At 36.6% G+C, this 24,064-nt stretch overlaps 1 protein-coding gene across 10 annotated transcripts in view; it reads right to left on the reverse strand.

Moving 5' to 3' along the window:
• Window positions 1–24,064, reverse strand: part of NFAT5 (nuclear factor of activated T cells 5) — a 118,500-nt gene that overhangs the window by 3,141 nt on the left and 91,295 nt on the right. For 6 of the 10 annotated variants that reach the window (XM_070398216.1, XM_070398212.1, XM_070398218.1 and 3 more), the window contains 6 exons: window positions 23,729–23,861; window positions 22,872–22,955; window positions 15,612–15,757; window positions 11,370–13,875; window positions 10,504–10,747; window positions 1,890–9,846 (listed from right to left, as the gene is read on the reverse strand). In XM_070398216.1, the coding sequence (XP_070254317.1) occupies window positions 10,512–10,747; window positions 11,370–13,875; window positions 15,612–15,757; window positions 22,872–22,955; window positions 23,729–23,861 (3,105 nt within the window). In that variant the 3' untranslated portion in view covers window positions 1,890–9,846; window positions 10,504–10,511. Of the gene's footprint in view, window positions 1–1,889; window positions 9,847–10,503; window positions 10,748–11,369; window positions 13,876–15,611; window positions 15,758–22,871; window positions 22,956–23,728; window positions 23,862–24,064 lie in introns of those variants that run through there. The other 4 variants (XM_070398217.1, XM_070398215.1, XM_070398214.1 and 1 more) reach the window with 3 other exon arrangements.

Here is a 24,064-nt window from a genome sequence, read left to right on the forward strand (position 1 = left end):
TAATATATATATATTTTATTGATTTCAGAGAGGAAGGGAGAGGAAGAGAGAGGTATAAACATCAATGATGAGAGGGAATCATTGATTGGCTGCCTCCTGCACGTTGGACTGAGCCCACAACCCAGGCATGTGCCCTTGACCGGAATCAAACCTGGGACCTTTCTGTCTGCATGCCGATGCTCCATACACTGAGCCAAACTGGCTAGGGCTGGACCAAAGTATTTTTGAAATTTAGTTATTAAATTTAATTTGTTTATTCTCTTTCCAGTGCTGTTAAAGTCAATAGCCAAAAGAAGAAAACTTTTAAACTTATTTTGAATGTTGGCAACATTGTTGAAATATATATGTAGTTTATTTAATATATAATTAATTTAATCCTCCTAAAGTGACAACTCATTTAGATGCATTTGGATATGTTAAAAATTCAGTCACTTTTGCCCTGGCCCTGTAGCTCAGTTGGTTGAGTGTCATCCTCTAAACCAAAAAGGCTGTGGGTTTGATTCCTGGTCAGGGCACATACCTAGGTTGTGGGTTCAATCCCCAGTCAGGGTGCATACAGGAAGCAACCAATCGATGTTTCTCTTTCTCTCTCCCTTCCTCCCTAAAATTTAAAAAAAAAAAAAAAAAAAATGCAGTCACTCCCACAGAATCAACACACTATCTAAAGCAGTACTTCTAAAATATTAGTTTCTTATATATCATATTCATAATATCCATGTATCATCTGTATTAGTATTTAATATACATATGTGTGTTGTTGTTGTTTTTAATTTCAGAGAGGAAGGGAGAGGGAGAGAGAGAAACTTCAATGATGAGAGAATCATGGATCAGCTGCACAATCTGTGGGATCTAGCTTGCAACTCGGGCATGTGTCCTGACCAGGAATCGAACCGTGACCTCCTGGTTCATAGGTCAGAGCTCAACCACTGAGCCACGCCAGCCTGGCTGTTTAATACGTTTTTTAAAAAATAAGTTTTTATTGATTTGAAAGGAAGGGAAACATCAATTGGCTGCCTCCTGCACACCCCCTACTGGGGATCAAGTCTGCAACCTGGGCATGTGCCATGACTGAGAATTGAACTGTCATGCACAACTTCTAGGTACATGGGCTGTGCTCAACCAATTGCGCCATACCGACCAAGTCTTATTATTGTTCTTTAACGTGATTGACATCTCCCTATAGTCTAGTACAGCCATGGGCAAACTATGGCCCGCGTTTGAAATGAATAAAACTAAAAAAAAAAAAAAAAAAAAAAGACCATACCCTTTTATGTAATGATGTTTACTTTGAATTTATATTAGTTCACACAAACACTCCATCCATGCTTTTGTTCCGGCCCTCCGGTCCAGTTTAAGAACCCATTGTGGCCCTCGAGTCAAAAAGTTTGCCCACCCCTGGTCTAGTAGGTGTACACATATTTTTTCTAATGTAAATTAAAACATATACTATGTTTAAAAAAATATTTTCCATGTATCACCTGAAATCATTTTGAGTGATATGATGTTATATGTTACATTCTAGTAAACACTAATTTATACATGTGGAAATAACTGCCAATAGAATAAAAAGAGATTGCCTTTGGATGTGGGACTGAGGGCTAGGGAGACTTAATGTTCATCAAAAGCACCTCCATGCTACATGTATGTTCTATTTTACTAATAAGCATGAAACATTTAAACCCGATAAAACAAACAAAAAATTGATCACACTAAGCACTTTGAACACTAACAGGCACAAAATAACTACTTGAAAATATTTCTATATTTCATACCTTTTCCTAATGATTTTATAATTTCAGCAAAATGGCATTCTGCTGCTCAAAAATGACATTTATGGATAAAAATTCATCCACAAAGTTTGAGGAAAAAAAAAGACAGTTACCCACTGCAAAATGAAAACTTTCAATTTTTTTATTTTGACTGCAGCTGTTTACAGAAATATAGTTGCGAGTATACAAATGTTCAATAGAAGCAAAATATCTTTTTAATATTTAACAAGTTATCACAGATAGCTAAAAACATAGATGCAAATAAAATTCCCCCAGAGAACAAACTGAAAATATCTGGTGTCAATGCTCTGCAACCCCAACTATGAAAGCCACATACACAAAAATAGTCATTGTAGGACAATGGAAGAAGGCAGTTCAGTGGTTGATCAGTGTGCTCAAGCAAATAAAATTTAAATGGCAGAATGGTAGCTAAACCACTTGAGAATAGGTTAATGAAATATTTGTAATATATTTATTTAAAAGACGAAGTAAAAGTTGTCAAAAAATTAGCAACTACTTGGAGCTTATCAATTAGAAATAAGAGAACAAGGTGAGAAGATACATTCATTAGATGAAAAGAATTAGCTGAATGTCATTGGAATCAGTTTGTAGTCCCTAAAGTCATAATCACTTCAGTGGACAGCTCTTTACTGGACACACTAGTCTGATTCCAATCCCATTCTCAAACATCTGAGATGGGGTGTGTGTGTGTATGTGTGTGTGTGCTGTCCTGAGGTTCATTAGCTAAAATAACAAGTGATCCCCATGAGCTATTCAAATCAGGCAAATTACTTCTGAGGAAAAAAAGAGCAGGGGTGATACGAGGCTTAAATATGGGCTTTTAGAAGAGATATTACAAGTTAAAGTCAAACAGAATTATGGTAGAGTGTTTTGGGTACAGAATACTATTATGCAATCAAGTGGGGGAGAGAGAGGAAAGGGAACAAGAGAGGAGGAATGTAGCTAGAGAGTATCTCCCAACAGTTTGCCTATGTATTTTCCAGCACCATAGTTTGTAGAGTAAGCCACTTACATTTCCACTGCTAGTATTAAGCAGTGGTGATTTTTATAGAGTATATAATTAGTTTTATTTTGAAATGTGCATTTTTCTTTCATGAGTTAATTGATTTGTAAACAGTGGGAGGAAGAGTAGAACAATTACAGAGGTATTAAATTACACAGGAAGATGAAAATGAATGAATAAATCACTTGACTTATGGTGGTTAGTTTATATTTACCATGGTGCATACATTGACAAGGGAGAAATGCCCAAATTATATAATGCATTACTGTCTTGTTTAAGATTTTAGTAAATCGTTGTCTGAAGTATAAATTCCAAGGATAGCTGTAACTCTACTGCAGCAGTTCTCATACTAAGCAAGCTACTTTTAAAGAAGTTTCATGTATTCAAAAAAAGAAATTAAATAAGGTGCTTTGTTGATCTGGCCAGCCATCTTGTTTAATATCTCAGATACAAATATAAATATAGGAATGACAAATTTGTTCTGAGAGTTGGCCTAGCCACACCAAAATTGTTGTCTGCTGGTAAAATAAGAGGCAATGAAAAAAAAGCTTGTATTATCACTGCCCACAATGTACCCATTTTATGCATAAACAGAATAATTTAGCACCTGTCAATTATATTAGCTACTTAAATGTCATAACAATTAAAAGAAATATAAAACATTGCACCTATATCTTTAAATCAGTCACTTAATGTAAACTTTTTAGTAAGTGGTAGGAATATGCCCAACTAAGTTAACTGAATTATCAATAACTAGACTAATTGTATATATACATAAAATATACTATAAGCAGTATGGATAATAAGTTATCATTGCCAATAAAGGATTATGAATAACCAGATCAGGCTAAATTTACTTAGAGAACAAAGTATAACTATCTATATGAGTAGGGAAAAAACAGCTTTTTAGATCTTATTGTAAATAGTTTATACCAGTAATTTTCAAACTTGACCCATGCACCAGAATCACCTGGAGGGTGTTAAAACACAGACTGCTGAGCCCCACTCCAGAGTTTCTGATTCAGTGTGTCTGGGATAGGCCTTAAGAATTTGCATTTCTAACTAGTTCTTAGGCGATACTGATGTTAGCTGGTAGGCTAAGGACATATTTTGAGAACCACTGGATTATACATATCATATATGTAGAAAACTATATACTGTAATGTTCTTATGTACATGACATAAAATATATAGGAAGAGGGCTGGGTTTAATTAACTCTCAAACATATAGATTAGCAAGCTAAAATGATTTCCTGAAGTGTAATCATTTCCCCTTATAGTCAATTACATTTCAAAGTCTAAGTCCTACTATAGTCATTTTAGAAAATATTCACATAACACTTATATTAACTTACTGTCCAAAATAAAAAGGACATAAACATTCTAAATGGTTAAGATGTATTCATTAAGAAGGAATCATTACTATACGGCATCCTTGACTTCTTTGGAATGATTAAAGTGCATAATATCAATAGGGTATTAGGAATATTGCATAAATGTTTGCAGTCATCAGTGTCACTAACAACCATGGAAATACTCACATGAGGAAAGCAGCTCATCCCAAAGCTAATTCTAGCCTGACCTGTTGCTGATGGTCCTTTCTTCAGGCACCACCACCGTGTTAAGGAGCTGGATGGAACATAGGCAAAATTAACAAAAACTAGAGAAATACTCAATTCAGATCTTAGATCTGGAGAGACTCAGATATAACTTCTTCATTTCTTTTAACACTATTTTTCATAGGTAGATTATTAAGGCTCTGATGAGCAAGAAGTGCACTATAATTAATTACTTGGCCCTGTCTAGTTAGAAAAACTGACATTATCACATTTTATTTAAACTAAGTGTTTGTGACTTATTTTCACTCATCTAATTAAGATCACAGAAGATGCTTTGAACACTTCCTGAAATTTAACTACACACACATTTGTATGCATGGAGTCTCATAGGTAGTAAAATTTTCATTAGCATTCAGGTAAGATCTATCATTAGTTGGCTGAGATGAAGACAAATTTAGTTAATTTGTATAAAACCTAAATAGTATAATTCTGTAATCTTTTACTTACCCTCCCTCAGAGGAATGATTCTGATAATGTATCTTTCATGTTACTCTTATGCAAAAAGGAGTTAGAAACTTATGAAGTTGTTTCCTGTGATGATTAAGAAAAAGAGCTATAAAAACCTTCTATTTGGCACAACCCCTTATAGTGCCCTTCTGGTTGCTAGATGGGATGCTGCCCAATTCATGAATTGCTTAATAAATCCAAGTAGATCTTCAAAAAGAAAAGAAAGAAATGGAGAAAAGAGAATGACTAAGTGGAAAAGGTCAAACTGGGACCTATTAAAATAATGTATGTATTTTTGGCAATAGTGAAAAAGGAAACTACAAAAAGAGGGACACTATCATGGTAAAAGGCACGCTTTCATTTAATTTAGATATAAAATATTAATTTTAAAATGTCCAAAAGAGAAAGTAGAATAAAAATATAATTTTATTAATAAGTGAGGCTAGAATGGCATGAAAATCAATGGGGACTAAAGAAGTAATTACAGCCCTGGGACAATTCACAAATTACATTGTAGGTATTATTTTGACATTTACTACATTATGAACATTATCTCCACAATTTAGCTCTACTGATACAAATAAGCAGAGGAGATAACCTTTTTATACATGTTATTAGATTTTACTAAACCACTTAGTAGGGTATATTCTCTGAGTTATTATTCTAATAAAGCTGCTGAACTATTCAGTCTCTTTCTTTCATTAAGTCCCTCCCTGCATATAACCAAAGTCATTCAGCTATAACATGGTTGTCTTGGTTAGGGATGCAGCCTGTGGTCATGAAGCTAAGTAAAGCTCACAGGTCTTAATATAATTTTCAACTGATTAAAAAAATCAACTAGGAAACAGATATTAGAACAGAAAATTTCACCAAAAAGATGAAAAATTCTCAAGTTACTTCTGGTGAATATTTTTAAGTCATATTGAATTTGAGACTTTGATTTATTAATTAAAGCATTTAATTCTGTTCTTTAATTAGTGCTGAGTCTAAACAGATATTACTTTTCCAAAACAAGCATCTAGAATGGCTTAAAAAGTCAAAAGGAATTATCTTAATTCTAGAGGGACTCAGCTATAACTACTTTCTCATTTCCTTGGACACTACTTCCCCTTAGCAGATTAAATGAAGTTCTGATGGGCCAGAAATGCACATATAATGAAACTCCCAACTATAGCATATACAATATTACAAAAAGGAAGAGAAGGAGGAGGAGGAGGAGGGGGAGGGGGAGGACAAGAGGGAGGAGGGGGAGGGGAGGAGAAAAAGGAGGAGTGGAGGGAGAGGAAAGGAAAAAAGAAAGGAAGGAAGGGAAAAAAGGAAGGAAGGTCCCTCATTAATACTGCATCTATAACAAAGTCCTCTAAAAATACCTGTTCTAGGGAGACTGGTGAAAACAGATTTGCTTTGGCTAAATAAAAACATGACTCTAACTACAAAGGTAACATGATAAAGCTCAGAAGCAAAATTATGACTTCTAATTATCTTCTCCCATGTTGGTGTGGATATATAATGGAATGACAATAAGGAATACAACACACACAAACACTAACACAGACACAGAGATAAGCTCCAAGCATTAATGTGAGTTGCTAAAGCAAGAACAATTGAATATAATAACAAAACAAAGGACTAAAATGTGGTTCATAACTTATTTAGGACCTTCTGCCATAAATAACTTGTAACAGTAATCTGGAAACTGTATTATTAGCACAAGTATCAACCACTGACCACTAAGCTAACTCTTCAATAAGAAGATAAATATTTTTGTAACCAAATTGTATATTCAGAATGCTGTACCTAACATTTACCTTTAGGGATAAGGAACATTTGATAATGTTAAAAAAAAAACACAACATCATTATTGAATAAGAATATGGTAGCATAGCACAGCCCTTGTATAAATAACCACAAATTTTATGAAAATAAAAACTGGGTTTTCTGCCTCTGTCCAATCAAACCATTCAGGTGTATGTTCTGTTCTAAACTTAGATATTATAAAACAGAAAATTGGTCCCTGGTGACTTGGCATTGGCAATCAGCATTTTACAATGATAAACCTCTTGCTAAACAACAGAAATCAGCACACAACCAGTCTTCTTGCCACCACTTCATCCATAGAGCAATGTTAACATTCTAATTAGAATTTGGTGAACAAATAGACTTCCTGAGTCTCCTGTTTAATCTCTTAGAAAAAAATTCAGAAAACTCAGAAATAAATTTACAGTATTTTATTTCTACTTCTTATTTTTATACTTGCTGGATAAGCTTTCTGGCATTTGTTAACCCTCTGCAGTTGGAGTTTTACATTTTAAAACTGAAGCACTGGATTGTGTGGCTGGTCTTTCTCATAACCTGAACTATATTGAGTAATTTTTCTCGATAGTGATGGGGGGAGAAGAGATATATTCAGGAAAATGCTTTCAGTTCAGAGAATTTATAAAGTAGCTCTGGATATTACAAGGTGGGGAAAATGTTATTAAAATTACAAACATTTTTAGTGTCTTTATAAATTAAAAAAGCATAGAACACAGAAGGCCAAATAATAATAATAATAACAATAATAAAATATTAAATATATAGTGAGCAAAGACTGAATGGCTCATTCTCGTGAAACACCATTTGACACAACTGCCTAGATGGGTTTCCTTACTCTAACATTTTGCTGAGTAAAATATCCAGCAAACACACAGTAAGCTGCCTTTAGCCCACTAGGAACATCAAAGAACTGCCTGATGGAATGGCCACAGATAAACAGGTCATTTGTTTCAAAAGATACTTAAATACTCAATAAAGACATAACAAACCCCCCCTCACTGTTATCAGACGCCACGTTGTGGTAGAACATCAGACTAACTCACAAATTTACCACAAAAATGTGTGGCAAAAAAGAATAGTTTATATATATGTATATATATAAATTTCTATATTTATGCCAATGTACTCACTCAGTACAAATAGCAAAATAGTATACCATTTCCTAAATACAAAATATAGCTTTCCAAAAAAATGAAACACACATTAGATATAAACCATCCAAAACTTGAACGATTGAAAACTGTATTCAAAATTAAATGACCCAGAGTAGGTCTCTTTCTGAAAAGTTCCCTTCATATCGGCAAGAAGCCTGTACTACTGAAAACGTAATTCAATGCCTCTCAATCAGAGAGAGAAAGTAAGGTTGGGGGTGATGGGAAGAATATATGAGTAAGAAAAAAAAAAACAAATTAGAAGAAGAGCACATTCAAAGAACCAAGGAAGATCACAAAAAAAAGGGGGGAAAAACTGGCTGTATAAACAAAACCAAGACCACACTTCCACTAAGTTTAACTAAATGTATAGGATAGAAAACAATGACAACAACAACAAACCAAACAGAAAAATAGCCTTCAACAAACAATCAACAGGCTATTTTTTGTACACTTAAAAAAATAAATGAAACTGACAAGATACCAAAACATCTTATCTACATATAGAAGCCACACACAATTTGGCCTTAAACTGTATTAACAGCTTTCTACATGCCAAAAGAAAAATAAGACATAAGCATGTGTCTAGACAACAGGTTGTAATGAGAAGCAAGCATCCCATGGGTGGTAAGAACACCCAAAACTGTATAACTGCTACAACTACAAGTTCTGGAGTGTGTTATTTTGCTCTCTATAGATGAAACACAAGTTAATTCTTCATTTTAAGTCAATGACATGACCCTGTAAAGCCTAAGGCTTGTGGGAACCATCAGATAGTGACCACTTCAATCTGTAAAGCACTAAGGTGACAAGTAAATTACACTCACTGCAGCTCATGGAGAAGTTATGCTTCAAGAAATTTTACTTTGCCTTTTAAAAATTAAAATTTATACTGTTTCCCATTAGAGGGAAAAATCTGAAGACTTCAGAACAGCACCGTTCATGGAGAAAAATGCATTGTTTTTTGTTTCTCAGGAATCAGCTCTCCTCATTCCTGGAAATCAGCTCTCCTTACACCTCCCACCTGTGCTGCAGGACTTGTTGGGTTACCCTAGATCAAAGTGGCCTTTTCCTTAAGATGCTACAGGGTCACAAAGCTAGGAGTATATTACCAATTTTTTAAAATAAAGTGAAAAGGAGGGGAATAATATAGATGAATATAAAAAGGGAACAACCAGCCCAAGACTGGGTTAAGAAGAAAACAGATTTAAATTGCTGTGTCAATTTAAACTACTGCAAGAGGATATCAGAATATAATTTACCATAATATTATCCCCTTTACTTTTTAAAGAGCAAGATAATTATTCTTCTATGTACTTATGGCTGAACTCCTTATCAGAAATACAGAGAATTAAACAACAATCTGAAAAATAAAATCAATAGCACTCCAGCTGTTCCCAGTTGTGTGTTGTCTGCCTTTGTGATAAAGAAGCCTCTTCTCTGTGTAAAGCTCTTAACACAGCTTACTTGTCAGAATGCTATCTCTCCAGTTTTCTATAAAAACTGAAAAAGGATTCCTTCACTTTGGCCAATAGCTGTGCTTTTTATATTGAAAAATCACAGCCTTAGTTATTATTTGAATTTTCCTTTTTCAAAAGCTGTTATTTGACTAAAACAATGCAGGAAAGAAAATGACAAAGAACAAAAGTAAACATGACAATATGGGTTATTTTCTAATAGCAATAATAACTGAGCAGTCCAGCTTTTAAATTTAAACTGTACTTTTAAAGAAACAGCTCCTAGGAAAAATAGCAACAATTAAATCTGTCAGCTTGAAACTCAAGCAGATTCTCAGTCATCAGTGCTATTAGGAATACAAAATCTGAACATGTTAACGATGGTGGCTAGTCACTGCAACAGGCAGCATAGGTGTGCTCATTTGCCGCCAGAGTAAAATCTATCCATTTACTCCATCATAGTTTTTCATATTTCATTTTGTTTTTAAAGTAACAGTTCAATAATCCTCATGGAATCACAAGATCTCAGGACATCTTGGAATCAGGATTTTCTTCATGGAATTTCTAAAAAAAGAAAACATTTAATATAACTCACTAGTAAGGGAAAGCACTTATAAAGTTCCTGTTACCCTGAATGATCCCAAAGTATATTACAGTACCATAGATGATACTTTATCATATTTATACTTCCACAGGGTTTTCTGACTCAATATTTATTCCTCGAGGAAAGGAGAAATGAGACATTATTATATCTAATATATAATACATACATCAGATTTTCTGTCATTCCAAGGCAAAGAAGGTTAGAGCCAGAAGAAATTGCCAGTATTTTTTTTTTAATATATTTTTATTGCTTCCAGAGAGGAAGGGAGAGAGAGATATAAACATCAATGATGAGAGAGAATCACCGACCAGCTGACTCCTGCACGCGCCCCACTAAGGATTGAGCCCACAACCTGGGTATGTGCCCTTGACTGGAATCGAACCTGGGACCCTTCAGTCCGCAGGCTGGTGCTCTATCCACTGAGCCAAACTGGCTAGGGCGGAATGCCCAGTATTAACAAAATGACCATAAGCTATCACATATCGAATAACTTATTCAGAGTAAAAAAAAAAGTACCACCTGGTGAGTACACCACATTTACTTAACCAAATCTGCTGGGAATAATAAAATTCATTGATGCTTTTCAATAAAAAGAGAAGCCAAAATGCAATACTTACATATCCAGTTAAAAGGAGCCAGTCATGTTGTTCCCTTGGTTTTGCAATGAAACAAGCAAATCAATCTTTTCAATGTTCTGGTTGGTGTTCATAGAGGATGCCAGTGGAGAATTCTCTGGCATTTGCTGAGAAAGAAGTGTTGTCACAGGTGGCTGGCCCTCGTTTTGTGGTTGGCCTGGCTGACTTATGGCCATCAACTGATCTGGCAATGCAGCTGGTCCAGAAGTTAAAAGCTGATTACAGTCTGCAGAGACATTTTAAATAGAGAAGCTATCTGATTAGTTACTTTCTCTTAAGATTCACAAGAAGATATGAATTAGTTGCTGGGGTAAGTCATTATTGTGTTCACTCAGCATAGAACTAAAAGTGAGGCACCCGACAGCCCCCCAAAAAGTACTGATATTCATCTTTGGTTTCCTCTTAGCAGTATACAAACACAACTTTGTCCAGCTACCATCTTAAGTCCTATATAATTTCCTTGGTACATAAACATTAAAGATGGGCTTTTCCCTCCTTGGAAACTACTTAAATTGGCTGAGATTTTCTGTCATTCTTCATTTTCCTTTCAAGTTCATAGGTTAAAGTGGCAAACACATACACTACCACATTTAATCCTCCCAATATCCTTGTCAAGTATGTAATATTACCACCATTTTATTAGATGTGCAAACTGAGGTTCATGCCAGTCAAATAACTTGTGTAAGATCTCACAGTCTATTCCTGGTATAACTGGGACTTGAACTCAGTTCTGACAAACTATAATCTATGTTCTTAAAACCACTGTGCTTTGCTTCCTTCTAATAATAATAATACTTTGACCATTTAAACCAATAACATTTAAGAAATGAGAAATTAGAGTTTCTTACTATTTTGAATGCCAAATAAGAACATTCCTGAAGTCTGCTGAGATGAGCCAGGGGAATTTTGTAGTTGGTTCATTGTGCCTCCTGTAGTGTTGTGAAATAAAGTAGCCTGTGGCTGAGGTGAAGATGTGGCTCCTTGAATTCCAGGCATGTTGTTCTGAGGGGAATAAAGAGGAGACTGTTGCATCTCTTGTTGGTTTATACTGGTCTGCAATGCAGACATGGATGCTGGAGAGAGGAAGAGAGTTACTTGCTGCTCTTGAGAACTGGGTGACCCCTGGACCAGCTGCATCTGAGGAGAGCTATGGAACATGGAAGTCTGTGACGATTCAGACTGGGTAGGACCTGGGTTTTGAAGTGAGGAAACTGTGGGCTGGTTCTGAAATTGCATGGGCTGTTGTTGCTCTTGATTCATTGTGGCCATATTATTTTGTTGGTGAAAAATTGACTGGTTCTGTTGCTCCTGATTAGCCATTGGATTTTGACTTGGGTTGAATATCATGTTTGGTGGTGGTGGTTTTTGAGATGCCATTGTAGCCATGGTATTCTGATTACTGAATAAAATACTCTGTTGTTGTTGCTGCTGTTGCTGCTGCTGCTGCTGCTGTTGCTGCTGCTGCTGCTCCTGGGATGGGGAATTACTCTGGATGGCAACTATTGAGTGCTGTGCCTGGAAGATTGTCCCTTGTTGGTTTTGAGGCATTGGATTAGGAGGAAGGGAGCCCAGGGATACCTGAGGCTGAAACAGACCTTGCTGGGAGGGTTGTGCCTGTTCTTGAGAAAGCATGGGGGTCTGAATGTGTGACATTGGAGGCTGCTGTTGGAAAGCAGATTGCTGCTCAGTGTTTGATGTTGACTGAAGTGGAGAAATTGAGTTCTGAGCTGCAAAAAATGAAATCTGTTCTTCCTGGGCTACTGCATTAGCTTGAAGATTATTCATTGGACTTTGAGAAAGAAATATGTTGGCTGACTGCTGATCTTGAGGAACATTAGAGCCCTGTAGCACAGCCATGGTACTTTGAGAGTGAAACATTGGAGGCTGCATCTGTTCGGTGGAGGTTGTAGAAGTCTGACTGTGAACAATAGGACTTGGGCTGTGAAAAATAGAGCCTTGAGTTTCCTGGGAAAGGTTCTGAGCATCAGCAATAGGATTTTGAGGATGAAAAAGCTGAGCCTGTGAATGAGAAGGCTGCTGCAAAAAATTCCCAGATTGGAGTGACATCATCTCATTACCTTGCTGGAATAAACCATTACCTTGTTGCTGGGCACCACTATTTTGAACACTCATCATACTTTTTGTAGATGAAAAAAGGTTAACTTGAGGTTGACTGTCCCCACTATGTTGCATTTGGACAATGGTCTGAAAGACACTGTTCTGCATCTGTTTTGCTTGTGTGCCTGTTTCCTCTCCATCTCCTGAACTTGACGTTTGAAACATGGTAGTGCCAGGGGTTGCAACCTGCTGTGTGGTGGTTGTATTAGTTTCACTTCCAGAAACTGCAGGAGGAGAAGAAAACAATTCACATTGCATTTGCATGTCTTCACTGGTAGGTAATGCACTCATCATATGAGAAGTCTGCTGGTAAACTGGAGATTGCTGAAGATTTCCATTTGCTGAAGCAGTTGAAGGAAATAATTCCGACTGAATCTGAGCCTGGCAGATACTCTGTTGCATCTCCATCACCATTGCAGCTGATGATTCCATCACCTGCTGTTGCTGCTGCTGCTGCTGTTGATTAGATAATGTGTTTTCGGTCTGTGAGTGAACACTTTCAGCTCTTCCAGCTATTAAATTATCTGGTCTGGTATGGACTGCTGGCTCTGTCGGGGAAAACATTCCAGGGCTTACACTATTTTGAATTTGACTGACTTGTTGAAAAATGTCTGCACTAAGCTGTTCTTGAACATTCTCATTACCATCTGGAGTAGAAAACAAAACTGAAGATAACTGTTGTTGTGCCTCTAAAACTTGTTGTGCCTCTAAAACCAAGTCAACATTTCCACTGCTGCCACTAGCAGTACTGCCGCTAAAACTTCCAGCTTGCAACTGCTGAATGGTGTTCTGTATCTGACTCACACTACTTGGTGATGGGAACATACTTGATGAAATCTGCTGCTGTAAAGTCTGTGCTTGTTCTTGTAGTGGTGACTGCTGCTGTTGCTGTGATGCCTCAGTCAGGTGTGACAAATTAATCACAGTTCCATCTGACTGTAATACCTCTCTAGATTGAGTTTCTCTTGTCTGAAACTGTGTGGCCTGCTGCAGTAGTGCATCACTGTTAGGCAGCTGACTAGAAGCAGAAACTGTTGGAAAGGTACCAGGCTGTGAAATGTCCTGTGTTTGGATAGTTGTCAGGGTTTCTGGATTGTATGCCTTGGGCTGAATCTGCTGCTGCTTTTCATTTTCAGAGGGTAAGTGAGAAGATGATGATGATGAAAAAGAGCCATTTCCTGTCATGTTAGAGATATTTTCTAATGTTTGTTGAGTTGATCCAACTGTCTTTGTAGTCTGAAAAATAAAAATTCCCAGATAATATTAATTAATAACCATTAAATGAGCTCATGTGACACTTCAAAAATTAATATTAGTCTAAAAACATATGCATATGCAAGACCAATTTTCCACTCAATATTATTTGGAAAATAGGTATAAGACTATGATTTTTGGTGATACATGTCTGATTGTCTAAAGAGTATTTTTTAAAACCCTATATAATAAAAGCCTAATATGCTACGTGTCTGGTTGTCCATTCAACCAATCAAAGTGTAATATGCTAATGATATGCTAAGACCGCACAACCACTCGCTATGATATGCACTGACCACCAGGGGGCAGACAGGTGACCGGTCAACCAAGCACTATGACATGCACTGACCACGAGGGGGCAGACAGTTGATCAGATGACCAGACACTATGACGTGCACTGACCACCAGGGGGCAGACAGTTGGCGGGTCGACCAGTTGCTATGACATGCTCTGACCACCAGGGGGTAGACGCTCTGACTGGTAGGTTAGCTTGCTGCTGAGGTCCGGCCAGTCGGGACTGAGTGAGACGGGCTGGACACACCCTGGAACCCTGCCATGGTCCCTCCCTGGCCCCAATCCTGCACCAGTGGGGTCCCTCGGCCTGGCCTGTGCTCTCTCACAATCCAGGACCCCTCGGGGAATGTCGGAGAGCCAGTTTCGGCCCAATCCCATAGGCCAGGCCGAGGGACCCCACTGGTGCACAAATTCGTGCACTGGGCCTCTAGTATGTATTATAAACGAAGACAGTCAAATAAGGAAGTAAAAGAATAATCAACTGCTCAGCCAGTGTGGCTCAGTGGCTGAGCATTGACCTATGAACCAGGAGGTCATGGTTTGATTCTCGGTCAGGGCACATGCTTGGGTTATGGAATCAATCCCCAGTGTGGGGTGTGCAGGAGGCAGCTGATCAATGATTCTCTCTTATCATTGATGTTTCTATCTCTCTCTTCCTCTTCCTTCCTCTCTGAAATCAAATATATATATAAATTAATATATAAAGTAATCAGCTATTGATATGCTCAGGACAGTTAAAACATTAATTCTATGGTTCATGAATTAATAGCAAGCTAAAAAATATTCCCATTTTCCCCTAACCAGTTTGGCTCAGTGGACAGAGCATCGGCCTGCAGACTGTAGGGTCCCAGGTTCGATTCCAGTCAAGGGCATGTACCTTGGTTGCAGGCACATCCCCAGTAGGGGGTGTGAAGGAGGCAGCTGATCGATGTTTCTAACACTCTATCCCTCTCCCTTCCTCTCTGTAAAAAATCAATAAAATATATTTAAAATATATATATATTCCCATTTTGTGGTTTACTGTTAACATTGTAGGAGGAAAACAAATGAAAAAGGGAAAGGGAGTTACAGGAAGAGTGGGAAAGAAAAGGAAATAAAAATGTCTCTAATTTTAAAAATGCTAACCAGTACTTTCATTAACATCCTCCATCTCACAGGTCTAGCTAACACATTAATTCCTTCTTGCTTGTCAAAAATAGATACTGAAAGTCACTTTAAAGGCAGGCTATTTTACTGGAGTATAAAAGCACTTACTCTGAAAAGCAAAATTCATTAAGTGCATCTAAAGAAAAACAAATGTGAAAGAAACAGAAAAAGTAAAAAGCATAAACATGGGAAAAGGAAATCAAACCACATAAAATATAAAAAGTAATTTTTATATTTGAGGTTAAGATGGGGGACACTTGTCAACATGGCTGGCTTACCTTAAAAATAGGAGATCTTTTTTCTGCTGTCACTTCCATTGGAGTAACATCTTCACTCTTAATCATACTGCTTGATATGAGTGGAGTGATCAGAGCATTAGGAAGAATATTTACCTTATCTAAATTACATCCAGTAGTCTTTATAGCTGCACACACAGACACACACACAAAAAGAAAGAAAGAAAGAAAAGCTTAAAATCACTAAAGTCATCAACTATTTCATTCTATAGTGTGATGATTATTAGCCATGATTTAAAAGTCCATTTTTTTTTATGTTATGTAGCATGAGATACAAAACTGGCATATCAAAATGTATCCTCCCTTTTTTGAAGTAGTTTTGGCTTGAGGAAGGTAGAGTGATAGAGGAACAGAAATATTGATGAGAAACATCCATCAGCTGCCTCCTGCATGCCCACTACTGGGAACATAGCCTGCAACCCAGGCACGTGCCCTGATCAAGAATCGAACCAGTTACCTCTTAATTCAGGGTGGATGATCAACCACTGAACCACACCGGCCAGGCCTAAAGTCAAAACTTTTTAAAGGCCACAGAATTGTCTGAAAATTTCTCTCCTCAACAAAACTCAAGCTTCTTATGAGAAGCTTGGCCACCAAGTAACCAAATAAATTTTGCGTTTCTAAATTTAATGTCTTAGAAAACTTGAATTTGACAAGTTGACACATGAACACATTTCTCTTTTAGATAGGACTTAAAATTTTTTCTTTTTAGAAATTTAAGGACTATTTTAGTTTACCAATTAAATTTCCAAAACAAAACCAGCAAGTATTTTTCACTTCTTTTTATTCCCATTTTCAATAGAGATTTACACTGAGAAGCAATATATAGCAGATGAGGTACATTTTATCACTTCATTATATCCTCTTTTCCCCCTTGATCCTGCCTGCCTTCCTTCCTTCCTTCCTTCCTTCCTTCCTTCCTTCCCTTTTTTTGTCTACGTGAGTCAGCCATTGGTGGACTTAGTGATGCCTACTGACATCACTAATGACAGTCTTCTAAATTGAACACATACCCAAATTCTGATCTAAAAGATTACCACTACTCTGAAACCCTGTGGAGAGAAATATAGATTCCCCAGAATGCATAGCTGTTAAATTTCTTAATTTGATATTAAGAAGAAATCCTGGCTACAAAGAAGAATTTTAAATGATATATGAGTAAGATTGCTCCTTGTAAATATTCTGATTTAGAAATATTTGAAACTTTCTGATCTTACTCCAACTTGTCTCATAGCCAATGGCTAGAAATGATTCCTGTGGAAACTGATTGTACCGAGGAAGGGGAAAGTGCCCTTAAATTTAACTTTGGATATTCTACGCTTTATTATTCTGAGGAATGTCTCATTTATTCTTGCGTTCCCTGGACCTATTTTCACCTAGATTCTACCAATACTTCTACAATTAAACTCAAAATCTAATTTTTACTGAGAGAAAATGTCAGGCATTTAATAGTATTTGTGGCCCATCTCACAGGACAATTTGAAAGACTATTAGTGTTGTCTTGAATAACATTCAACTGCTATTCTTCCTTTTGAATTCTATTACAATGTGAGCTCCATGAAGGCAGAGATTTTGTTCTTGTTGCCTGATGTATAGTAAGCAATCAATGAATATTTGTTGAATGAATGAAGAAATGGATGAATTAATCTTTCTTTATCTTTATCATAGTCAATTTAGTTCATTGTTTGGTTAATTTTACAATGCAGTGTGTTGCATATTGTCATTAATAGTATTTTTGGTCTAAAAATTTCCAATATCTAAAGACAAGTTTATATTATAGTTCAATTAGAAATTGCTTATAAATATCCATTGACAAATAAATGCATCCACCTACAGTTACTGCTTAACAGATCTATACATAATTTTCCCCAAAATTTATTTAGAGAAAAATCCTTATCATTTTAGTTTTATTTCCCTTCTGGAAAGTGAGAATAGGTGGAATAGGTTGAGCAAGAGTCTTTTACTTCTCCAAAGGAGACCACTGACAAGCAGGTATGTCTACTGGTGTAGATAAATAAGAAGAGGACACTTTTTAAAATGCCCACACAAAAGATACAAGTCTTTCTATGACCACTGACAATTTCGTTTTCTGAGTCCTATTCTGGTCAGTATTCTGTTCTAGCTCTGCATGAATTCCAGCTGGAATCCTGTTGGTGCTGCCTGCAAGCGTGGAAAGTGCTTCTCTGGGCTGTCTGGTGTTACTAGGTGGGGAAGAGGGATGCTTAACCTGCAAGAGGAAAAGCATTTCTTCTGGTATATGTTCTAGCCTCCTGATACTAATGGGCTTTCTGTTCTATCTCTGCTGGTGCTGGGGAAGCACGTAGGTAGGTTGCCTTCTGCCACTGGGTAGAAGGTCAAGACTGCAGGGTCTGGGTAGCTCATGTCACTAGGACGAGGTTTGGGTCTGTTCACCTTCTGCCACCGAATAGAGCCTTCTGTCACTGGATGGAGGGTTGGGATACACTTGGCCTGGATCTTTCTCTGCTCTTGGGTGGAGGGCTAGGAGCTGCTAGGTCTGGGTCTCTGTCTGCTGTCAGGGGAAGAACAGGGGAGACACAGGGCCTGCTGGCACCACCAATGCGGGTGGAGGGGCATGTGCTGCTGCCTGGTGGTGGTGGGGTTGCACCCCTGGTTCTGCCATTGCCATCACGGCAGTTAGACTGACCTCCTGGCAGACTAGGCCCACTATTAATTGATAGGTATGCAGCATGAGGTGGGTTGACCCTCCCAAGTTCTGTATTGCTACTGCAGGTATAGGTGGAGGGGGTGGGTCAGTTGCTGTCACTAAATAGGAGTCATCCCAACAAAAGTCTTCGCTGGGCTTTCCCTTTCCTGGTCTTCTGGCCAGAGAGAGCAGGCTTTTCATGCTTATTTACTGACTTATTTTTTGCCTATGCCCATTGCCAGTTCTGAGTAGCAGACCTCTCTAGTGGCCAATCCAGATAAATGGGAGATAAAAAGAGACTTGATGTCATTCTTCAAAATGTGAGGTCCCTAGCCAGTCTTTCTTCTCTCTATATTTTAAAGTCCTTTTATGATTGTTCAATTATTTCTAAGGTATTTAGTAGATTTAGGAGGGAGGAAAAGGGAAAAGTAAGTACATATTTTCTTGTCCCAGAACCCACAACTGTATCTTAATGGACCTGTAAATAATATTAAATGGCTTGAGAGATGTCACGCTCTTTTCTTCCTTCTTTTTCACTAGGTATTTATTGAGCCCTTTACCAAGTTCTAGGTGCTGTTCAAGGTTTGGGGATCAGTGATGATGAATAAGATGGACAAAGCCCTACTAGTGAAAAATTACATTTTAGTGAGAGAGAGAAAAAATACAAACATGTAAAATACAAACGACCTAGGGGTTGGGGGAAAACTTTTAAGCCAATTCAAAAAATGCAGAAGGTAAATAAGATAGACATATTTATCCATCCCAATAGCAATTTGAATTTATAAGGAATATTGGTATTGACACATTATGCCAAACAACTTTTAAAGTGCTCTTTTCTATTGATGTCAAATAATAACAACTTTTGAAACTTAGAACAATCCTTAGTAAAAGTTTGTTATCAGCAAGCAACATAAAATGATAAGGTCAAGTACAAATATGTATGGTTAAAATAAAGATTTAAGGGGAGTGCCCTAGCCAGTTTGGCTCGGTAGATAGTGTGTCAGCCTGTGGACTGAACGGTTCGATTCTGGTCAAGAGCATGAACCTCGGTTGCAGACTTGATCCCTAGCCCCGGTGGGGGCATGTGTGGGAGACAATCAATGGATGTGTCTCTCACACAGATGTTTCTCTGTCTCTCCCCCTCCCTTCCCCTTTCTCTAAAAATCAATGGAAAAATATACTCAGGTAAGGTTTAACAATAACAACAACAAGATTTATAGGGTAGGGAATAATAGAGTGAAAAAATATAGAATTTTGAGGGCAACCTAAGTTGTAATCTCTGTCAGTTACTAGCTGTATGACCTTGAGTAAATCACAGCTTCGTTAGGCCTTGGTTTATCACCTGTAAAATGCGATTGAACTAGATTATCTCTATAGCTCCTCAAAGCTCCTGAACCTTTCCCTATCCAACCAGTAGAGAAAAGTATATGCTCTCAACTATTTTTCACACTAATCCAATTAACCACTCCTTACAAAGCTGAAACTGAGAGAATGTACATCAACACTTTATCCCTGGGTCTTAAACCTCCATCACTGAGTCTTTGAGCGATTTAGCTAACATTTACACTCACATCTATATAGACATAGAAAACTTTGTGGAAATATTCCCAAAAAACTGTTAATAATAGTTTACACGGTATACTTTATCTTATTTAATACGCATTACTTTGTGTTAAGGATATATACACAGTTGGATAAAACGAAAAATGAATCAAATGCTTTGGCACTAGTTGTTATCCTTACTCCCCACTCTTCCAGACTCTCTCCAAGGAATTAGAAACTTACTTCGGAGCAAAAGCTTTCAATATATGACCATAACATCATATTGGGCATCAAGTTTTAAATCTTATTGTAATTAATGGTTATTTATCAGACTGTTTCTTGGAGGATTAATGCCATAACACAAATTTAAAAGTCATTTATGTTGCTCAGTTTTCATCATTAAAGTATACTTAATTAAATCTCCGAAATGGTACCTTGGCATTATACTAAAGCTGTGATTTCATGGAATAAAAATAAGCCATTTGTCGCCGTAACCGGTTTGGCTCAGTGGATAGAGCGTCAGCCCGCGGACTGAAAGGTCCCAGGTTCGATTCCGGTCAAGGGCATGTACCTGGGTTGTGGGCACATCCCCAGTGGGAGGTGTGCAGGAGGCAGCTGATCGATGTTTCTCTCTCATCGATGTTTCTAACTCTCTATCTCTCTCCCTTCCTTTCTGTAAAAAATCAATAAAATATATTTTTTTAAAAAAATAAGCCATTTGTCAAGGAAAATTATTGGTTCTAAAAGCTATTGTCTTTTAAAATGATCAGTACTTCCTAATTAATGATACCATATTTATAAAAACAAATGAAAATTTTAAACAAAGTTAGCTGAGTATTCAATTTAATTTTATATCTTCATAAAATTATTTTTATCATGATTTAAGTTGATAAAATTGTCAAAATAAGGAGGTCTGAATTTTGAAAAAGAGTAATATGTGCATGTATGTTTGCATCCTTTTTTAGGCTTGTAAGATTTGGATCAATTGACTAAATAATTTTGTTACTAAAAATTAAGCGGAGCTTTCAAAACCTTTCAACCTTCAATTCATAATCTTGTACGATAAATTTCACATTGGATTAGGTTACTGTTCTATCTGCCTGATATTCCATGAAAGGAAGCATCAAGGAATTTTTGTAGAAGAGCACAAAGTTGGCAAAGTATAGATCACAAATTTTCAAGACTTTCTTTTTTTTAATATATTTTTATTGATTTCAAAGAAGAAGAGAGAGGGAGAGAGATAGAAACATCAATGATGAGAGGGAATCATTGATCGGCTGCCTCCTACATGCCCCCTACTGGTGATCCAGCCCACAATCCAGGCATGTGCCCCTTGACTGGAATTGAACCTAGGACCCTTCAGTCTGCAGGCCAATATTCTATCCACTGAGCCAAACCAGCTAGGGCAAGACTTTCTTTAGTGATTAATTAATTATGGTATTATTTATCTAATAACATGGTTTGAATTATTTTTGCTTAGAGGTGTTACTTTTATACTGAAGCTTAACCTATCTTTTTTAATCCTAGCTAAGCGACCTTGGGCAAATTATTTAACCTCCCTGAAACCTTGTTTTCCTCATCTATGGAATGAGAATAATAAATTACCTACCTCATAGAGTTTGGAAGATTAAATGAGACAATGCCAATAAAGAGTGTGGCATATTGCCCAGCACTTAATATATGTCCAATGTGCATTAGCTATGATTATATATAGCACAGATTTATAAATTTTCTTGTATTTGAATCAGATAATCTTGGCAGTTTACTCATCAGTGCAAAATTTCTCACTAATCTACTCCGGGAAAGTGTTTGTGATCAGAAATTATAATGGCAAGCTATACTCAACACATTATATACATGAAAGCTAAATTTTACTACTGACAATAGAAAAAAAAGCTACCGTATTTGATAAAATTTATTAAGCATATTATTCCCTTTTAAATGTAAACATTTTTTTAAAATATATTTTATTGATTTTTTTACAGAGAGGAAGGGAGAGGGATAGAGAGATGGAAACATCTATGAGAGAGAAACATCAATCAGCTGCCTCCTGCACAGCCCCTACTGGGGATGTGCCTGCAACCAAGGTACATGCCCTTGACTGGAATTGAACCTGGGACCCTTTAGTCTGCAGGCCAATGCTTGATCCACTGAGCCAAACCAGTCAGGGCTAAATATTTTTAATTTTATAATTTAATTTTATTTAACTCATGAATTTCATGGCAGAAAGATATAAATAAAAGCTAGGATTATAGGAACAAAGCAATGGCCATTATGTAATTGACATCTTCATTTATTTATTTTATTTTTTTAAAAATATATTTTATTGATTTTTTACAGAGAGGAAGGGAGAGAGATAGAGAGTTAGAAACATCGATCAGCTGCCTCCTGCACATCTCCTACTGGGGATGTGCCCGCAACCAAGGTACATGCCCTTGACCAGAATCGAACCTGGGACCTTTCAGTCTGCAGGCTGACGCTCTATCCACTGAGCCAAACCGGTTTTGGCGACATCTTCATTTATAATGGCACAAAAGTATCACTAAGTATCATAGTTGTATTAGAAATCTGAAAAAAGAATCTATCACATAACATCCTGAAGATATATCTTTGTTATCTCTTGGGACTGGCAAAGGAGTAAATAAAAATATCAGAAGAAAGAGCCTAAAGCAACTTTTTCAAATGTTGATAGTTCATATTTTGGTCTCTTCAGTCTCAATGTCAAGTACTAATCTTATTAGTAGAAATTTTTTTACATACATTATTGTACTTTACATAGACTTTTAAGATTTTTAATATTGGGGAATGGAAAACAAAGAAAAAAACAAAAAACTCCACTCTAATATGTTAAAAAAAAAAAAGTTTACATGGTAAATGAAGGAAAACATCAAGTTGGGAAACAAATCTCTTCATTCAGTAAAAAACAAGTATTTATTTTACAGTATAGATGAGACCCTGCTAAGTGTTCCAAGTACATAAGAGAAAACAAAATAGTAAAGTTTGTTAGGGAAAATATATGAGAATCAACTTAGTACCTTTCATGGCCTCTTCAAAAGAGCAAGGTCTTGCTGGACTAGATATTTCCTTCTTCACATTTACATTCAAAGCACCAGCTGCTGCTATTAAGAAAAAAAAAAAGAGATTAATGCTCTAACCCCAACTGAGCTACCCAGCCAGGGCAGATCTTCTAAATTTTTAACATTTCAATTGCTCTTACTGCTCTGGTTTCTAAAGCATCTATTTTGCCTAAATGCTTAAAATTATGTTTAAAATATTTATTCACCAGCAGTCTTTGATATTTTTTATTATACAGATTAGAAAATGTTATAGGCATATAACTCTATTTGTGATTCTTATCACTTATCATGACAAGCATATCTCTTCTCTCTCCCAAAAGGCAATCTGTAAGCCAGCTAGACTAAATTATTAGCAGTTTCCCAAAGTTGTCACTTTCATTTTTCTGCACACTAGAGAAACTGAATGAATGTTAATTCTTACTAAAGAGTAAGCTGTATGATAACTCTTCAGAGCATTCCTAGCTTTTCTTTTCTTTCTTTTTCAAAAGTCATGCTCTTTTTAAAAAAAAAAATTTTTTTTTTTTATTTCAGAGAGAAAGGAAGAGGGAGAGAGAGATAGAAACATCAATGATGAGAGAGAATCATTGATTGATTGTCTCCTACACACTTCCTACTGGGGATCCAGCCCCACAAATAGGGTATGTGCCCTAACCGGGAATCCAATCGTGACTCCTGGTTCATAGGTGGACACTCAACCACTGAGCCACACCGGCCAGGCTACCACTTTTTCATTTTGGTTGGCTGGTCTTCATATTCTTCCAAAGTACCAGAAATTAATCATTCATTTTAGTTCAGACTTTTTTATTTTGACATACCTGGGTCTGGAGTGTAAGTGAATGGTTGAACATCATGAGATCTTCCAGCATTGGTCACTACATATATTCCCACTGATACTGGCAAAGTTATATGTTGGTCATGATATGGGGGAACCTTTACAATAAGATGATTCTAATTGAAAGAAAATTATAAGAGTCAGAAAAGAAGCAATATTTAAATAAAAAATTTGAAATGAAAATTATAATTAAGTATATTTCCTATAAGCTATAAAGGTCAAAAGTCTGACTAGAAAAATTATTTTAAAGCTCAGGTTCATAGACATCAGGATATTAATCTTTTTAAAAAAATGTATTTTATTGATTTTTTTTTTTTGA

The sequence above is a fragment of the Myotis yumanensis genome, unplaced genomic scaffold (assembly GCF_028538775.1).
Source record: "Myotis yumanensis isolate MYYU_CA2020_CCGP unplaced genomic scaffold, mMyoYum1.0.hap1 SCAF_18, whole genome shotgun sequence".
Classification (NCBI taxonomy): Eukaryota; Metazoa; Chordata; class Mammalia; order Chiroptera; family Vespertilionidae; genus Myotis; species Myotis yumanensis.